General features: G+C 41.6%; 1 protein-coding gene across 2 annotated transcripts; it reads left to right on the plus strand.

The window, feature by feature from the left end:
* The first annotated feature begins 1,059 nt into the window (after positions 1 to 1,059).
* On the plus strand, positions 1,060 to 5,666 carry LOC113275823. 2 transcript variants are annotated; one of them, XM_026525387.1, is made up of 8 exons: positions 1,060 to 1,684; positions 1,761 to 1,909; positions 2,373 to 3,126; positions 3,256 to 4,301; positions 4,461 to 4,509; positions 4,606 to 4,856; positions 5,126 to 5,233; positions 5,324 to 5,666. In XM_026525387.1, the coding sequence occupies exons 1-8, from the start codon at positions 1,277 to 1,279 to the stop codon at positions 5,541 to 5,543; spliced, it is 2,985 nt and encodes a 994-aa protein (XP_026381172.1). In that variant the 5' UTR covers positions 1,060 to 1,276; the 3' UTR covers positions 5,544 to 5,666. The 2 variants fall into 2 exon arrangements, with proteins under 2 accessions (XP_026381172.1, XP_026381171.1); XM_026525386.1 differs by having other exon boundaries at positions 2,373 to 4,301.
* The last annotated feature ends 237 nt before the right edge of the window (positions 5,667 to 5,903 follow it).

Here is a 5,903-nt window from a genome sequence, read left to right on the forward strand (position 1 = left end):
TTCCTAGTGAAATTTTGTAAGTAGAGTTCAGTTTGGAAACTTCTATTAAACTAATACTATATTACTTTATACAATGCCTGTCCTTATCTTTCCAACTTTATATGTGTGATACACCAATGCAGGAATTTCGTGGAAGGCTTGATCCTAGTGGGTGGCCTGGAAACTTACAAGAAAAAGTGATCTCTCAAGTTGGACCTTCTCAGGATCAGTCAGCTTAGATCCTACAGAGAAAAAGATTTTGTTCAATGAAGATGAGAATTGGGAATCTCCATTTGGTGGTGGGGTTGGAAACACTGGAGCAGGAGGCTTGGTAACGCTATGGAAGCTCAGAATTTGCATTTCTTCCATGCAGAGTGGTAGTTGGAGTGCTTTAATGCAGTCTGCCGTGGCAGAAACGTCTAGCAGTGACACTGGAGTTCAGGATGAGTGGAGTGGTTTGAGTTATCAACAGACGGATCAATCAACTGGAAATCAACCTGGGACGTTTAGTGAAAGTGGTAAGGAACGGGCCAGTTGGGTTGATACAATACACATAAAACCTCTTCTTTGACTTCGCGGTCTTTCCCGTTGTTTGATGATGCCAATATGGGTCCAAATAGTTCTAGCATCCCTGGATTTCAGCAACCAGGCATCAAATCATCCTTTCAACAAGGGCAAGCGGTACAGAACAATGTGCCCACGAATTTATCCAGGAAACCCCCATGGGAGGCCAGTGGTTGAATCAAAATATTCAAAAGAAGTCACAGGTTGAGGGGATTAGTCAAGTTCAATCGTCAACGGTGGTGGATAATGCTCCAGAAGGTGCTTGGAATGGCCATTCTTATGAGCAATCGGAAAGTTCTGCACATTCGGCTGAAACTGAGTTGAATGCTCATGCGATGCAAGGCTCTTGGGTTCATAGAAAGAGCATGTCTTCGTATAACACTAGCGGCACACCTTCTAATAATCAAAATGGTTGGAATGTTAATGATACTATGTCACAAAGGGGAAATGTGGCATCGACGTTTCTGATAATTTAAGCAACATACAACTTTCTCAAGGAAGTGACCAGAAGAGAGGAATGCAAACACAAAGGCCATGATAATGGTATATGGAAGGTCAGTGACAGTCACATGGAAAATTCCTTCCCTAGTTCGTCTGGAGTACCAAATCCAACCATTGCAAGGGGAAACCAGGAAAAAACCGACATATCCAAATACATCAAACAGATAGAGTGGAGACTGTGGAAAACTTCCAGCATCATTTTGACAATGGACCACGGGTTTTCGAATCATCTATGAATAACTCAGACAATGGAACAACTGAAAATTTCAATGGGAAGCAAGAAAACTTCTACCAGAAAGAGAGCTCAAATGATAGTCAGAAGTCTAACCAATCTCATCATACTGTTTTAAGTGGGAGTCTGCGAAAAAATGTGTTAACTGGAAGTGATTCACATGCATTGACTAGTGGCAATCAGATGTTTGAGGCAAAGCTCGGACGACCAGCACATGGTCCACGTGATTTTCAGCATCATCCAGTGGGAAATTTGGATATGGATCCTACTGACAGCAGGGATCATGTAATCCACCCAGATAACCAATCTCAGCAAGTAATTCCAGGATCAAAGTCTCATGAATTAGGGCACTTTGGGCAGTCAAAATTTGTTGGCCATCTTCGTGACAAAGCTATAGACATGGGAAAGGTATGTGGTAGACTTAAATATTAATTCAGATTATGCTTTCATCTTTCTTCAGCTGTCTAAAATGTTGTCATTTCAGGGGCATTCTTCTGAAATTCATGGAAATCCAGACGGATCAATGGAGATGCCTCCCAGAGGCACTCGTCCAGGTTATGGTTCTCGCATAACTGGCTCTTTTGATGGAAAGTCTGGCCTTGTCACTTCAAGCCCAAAGGCTCTTCAATCTAGGTAGTCAAAAGTTCCTTTGGTTCCTTTTCCTTGTAGATCTTAGCTTCTTTCAAGCGTTTGGGAATAAGTTCATAACAAACGTATGAATGTATTATTTTCATTTCATAGTTTTATGCAATTGCTCTATCATTAACCAAAAAAAATTTTAGCTGATTTTTTTTTTTCCGTTAGGCGACGCACCTGCATTTAATTCATCCATCATACATGCCCCTACACTAATATGACACAAGATCATTTGCAATTTCTATTTTCTGACATTTCTACCATCATGTTTTTAGAACCTTTAGTTGCACCAAAGTGCTTCTTGCGCATGTCGAGTGTCCAACATCTTAAGTCTGGCTCATCCTTCAACAACTTACTTATTCTTGCCAACTTAATTTTGTATTTACTTATTGAGTTTGTCCCGAACTATTCCTTTTTATGCTTACTCATTAATGACATACTTTGTTTTGTAAAATTCCAGTGATTTTGGCCATGGCAATCAAAATATGCTTGAGCTAATTCATAAGGTAGATCAATCAAGGGAGCAAAGCGTTGTAAGGCACTTAGGCTCCTCCGGTGCACATCCTTCATCTGAGATGCCAGAGTCAGAAGCTTCCCATGGATCCATTACTCAACATCAAGTGAACCATCCTTCTTCTATGCAAGGGTTTGGTTTACGCTTGGGTCCTCCATCTCAACGGGTACCTGCATCAAACCATGTTTTCTCTCCTCAGAATCCTTCAAAAGCAGTTAATGATCTGAATTCAAGATATGTTGAATCTGATGTTGGAGAGACACATGTTATGCCAACTTCACACCCTTCTCATGAAATATCTGAAGGAGTAAATCAAGACAACAAACTTAGTGGTGCAGGCCAATCTGGAAGTCAAACCTGGAATACGCATGCAAAATCTTCTGAGGCAACATCCTCAAACAATGAACTGCAACGACAGCACATATCTGGTGCAAGTGGCCAAGTGATGAACAATCATACCTTTGCTAGACACTCTTCCTTTATACGGCCACCCAACTCACATGATGCACCCCTAGCTGATCAATCTACCCACGCTTCACTGCCTGGTGCAACTAGCAAGATTTCACCCTCAAATCATGATCCAGCCTTGCAGCCTACTCTTATTCCAGGCATGTCTCATCAGGGTACCTCTTCAGTGCTGCCTAATGTTTGGAATAATGTCCCCACTCAGCACCATCCAGCTAGTATTCGACCTCACAAGGTTCCCCTTCAATCCATCCACTCGTCGAATAATAATCCTGCATCTACTTTAGCCACGCACAATAGTCAAGAAATCTCGAAAAGAGAAAATGTTCCATCTGATTATGGTATATGTTCTGTCAATTCTCAGCAGTCCTTCGGGGAGGAGCGATTTGAAAAAGAAAGCTCCTGGCGGCAGCCACCATCTGAAAGGACGGGCCTGGTCTCACAGATATCCGGTGCTTCCCAAGAACCCCAAGTCATGGCAGCCCGTGCACACCAGCAGGAAGCTGATAGGGAAAAATATGGAAAAGACTCATCTATGGTTGCCCATACAGATCACGCATCTCAGCAAACCACTGCTGCTTGCAGCAGAGATATTGAAGCCTTTGGTCGCTCTTTGAGACCATCTCAAAATTTACATCAAAGTTACTCCTTGCTACAACAAGTTCAGGCTGTGAAGGGCGTGGAGAATGATTCCATTATGAATGATGCTAAGAGGTTTAAAGGAGCAAATTACGGTACGGATATGCAAAGGATAGTTTCTAGGTCAGGACAGCAATTATTCTACGGGCAAAATTCAGTTGCCAGAGACGGTGTTGATAATGACCCGAAGGAAGCAGGTCAGCATTCTTCATATCCATCTGATGGCAATAAGCCACTGACCTTTTCTTCCGAGGCAAGAGAAGTTCAGGTTAGACCTGCGTCTTCTGAACCTGGTCATGGTGATATACCTTCTCAAGTTGGGCTCACGATGGGGCAGATGAATCATCGAATTCATTCTGGCCATCCTAGTTTGACATCTGGTGGATCTGAGAGTCGTCATGTTAGTCCACAAATGGCCGCCACCTGGTTTGAGCAGTATGGGGATTTTAAAAACGGGCAGCTGCTGCAGATGCATGCTGCTCAAGGAACGTTGAAAAACATTGCACAAAACTCAGTTTTTGGGAAGGCTTCGGAGAGGTTGCATGAAGATGCTTTGACCAATCAAATCCATGCTGATGCCAATCAATTTGGAGGGGAAACTGCACCCACCAGTCTGTTAGGAGGTGATATTGTGTCTCACTCTTCTCCTCCAGATAATGGTGATAAAGGTTTAGCGGTTGTGGAACCAAAGAAGCGGAAAAGTGCTAGCTTAGAGCTGCTACCGTGGCATAAAGAAGTGGCACATGGTTCCCAAAGGCTCCAAAATCTCAGGTACTTGTCTACTTTTGCCATTGGGCTACCATTGCATTACAATTTCATAATCTCAGACACTATGTTTCTGGTATTATAATGCTACTCTTATCAACTTAGATTTTTATTGTATATCTTGTATCCTCTTTCCTTGTTTTGCTAATCATTTTGTGTTCATAGTGCGGCGGAAGAAGGTTGGGCTCAAGCTACAAATCGGCTTGTTGAAAAGGTAAGCTAGTTGCAATGACAAAATAAACTCAGTCATTCTCCTTTTGTAATAAATGCTTGATGAGGCGCGAGTTGACCATCTGAGTTTCTCTTGCAGTTGGAAGATGAAACTGAAATGGGTGAAGATGGGCAACTGCTGCTACGCTCACGAAGAAGGCTTATCTTGACTACACAGTTAATGCAGCAGCTCCTTCGCCCCCCTCCGCTGGCCATCCTCTCTTCAGATGCGACATCAAATTATGAAAGCGTGACATACACTGCTGCAAAGTTAGCATTAGGGGACACATGCAGCCTGATCTCTTCTTACTCAGGAAATGATTCAGATGTAGCTCCTGAGAATGGAAACACGTAAGAACTGCTCTTAGTCTTATATGGCATAAATGAAAAATGAATGTGTATAACTAACCAGCATGGTTAATCTATGACCCCTTGGCTTTCATGTACCCCAATAAAAAAAGAGATTACTTGCACTACTCGGTTTTGGCCTAGGATTCTAATACTTCTTTTGTGTTACAACAATAGTGAACAAAAAGCTAGTAAGAGCTTTTGCTTTAAGCAATCATATACTGTACAGGAAGGGTATACTGAATGTTGAATAAAATTTATCTCGTGTCCAGGACACCTACGAGAACTAAAATTACAAACAGAGCGTGTGATCTGCATTTCTCGGAGGTGGTGGAAAATTTCATTTCTAGAGCAAAGAAGCTTGAAAGTGATTTATATAGGTAAATCTTGTAGTTAGTCTTGCAAAATGCTTGATGGATTTTTGAAAATATCTTTTCTGGATCTTTAATTATTTTTGGTGGTGTGTACAGATTGGACAAAAGGGCATCGATTTTGGACTTAAGACTGGAGTGCCAGGATCTAGAGAGATTTTCAGTTATCAACCGTTTTGCCAAGTTCCATGGCCGTGGTAATGTGGATGTGGGTGATGCTTCTGGGTCAGCTATACTGAAAACAGCCCCACAAAGATATGTTACAGCCTCTGCAATGCCTAGAAATGTTCCCGAGGGGGTACAATGTCTCTCACTTTAATCATTATATATTAGGGGGCTTACTCTTTAATGTACTTCGGCATCAGTATCAATTTTTTCATCAGTATATATGTAGGCTTTCTTGTATATTAATTTTATAAAAGTGATGGAGTTTCCGATTCAATCTTGTCAGCATACTAATTTTACTAACTTCTGTGACCGAAAATCTTAAATGAGGTGGGATACACAGTCGCTGAGCCTGAGACCAACCTAGAAACTGACTGCTCAGTGTACCATATGAAGTTTAAAAAAATAACAAAATAAAAGCTGGATTTTTATGAGAAATGATGCATTAGTACACACATCAGACCATTTGAAGTATTAAAAAGCGAAGGATTTTCAGTAAATGCTTTTAATTCTT

This window comes from Papaver somniferum, chromosome 4, assembly GCF_003573695.1.
Source record: "Papaver somniferum cultivar HN1 chromosome 4, ASM357369v1, whole genome shotgun sequence".
NCBI classification, from domain to species: Eukaryota; Viridiplantae; Streptophyta; class Magnoliopsida; order Ranunculales; family Papaveraceae; genus Papaver; species Papaver somniferum.

Excerpts from the sequence above, each read along its gene's own strand:
- LOC113275823 (XM_026525386.1), top strand. The coding sequence starts at position 1,277 with ATGAATAACTCAGACAATGGAACAACTGAAAATTTCAATGGGAAGCAA. Across the intron at positions 1,685-1,760 it reads AAGCTATAGACATGGGAAAG|GGGCATTCTTCTGAAATTCA; the intron begins GTATGTGGTAGA and ends TTGTCATTTCAG. Across the intron at positions 4,302-4,460 it reads CAAAGGCTCCAAAATCTCAG|TGCGGCGGAAGAAGGTTGGG; the intron begins GTACTTGTCTAC and ends TTGTGTTCATAG.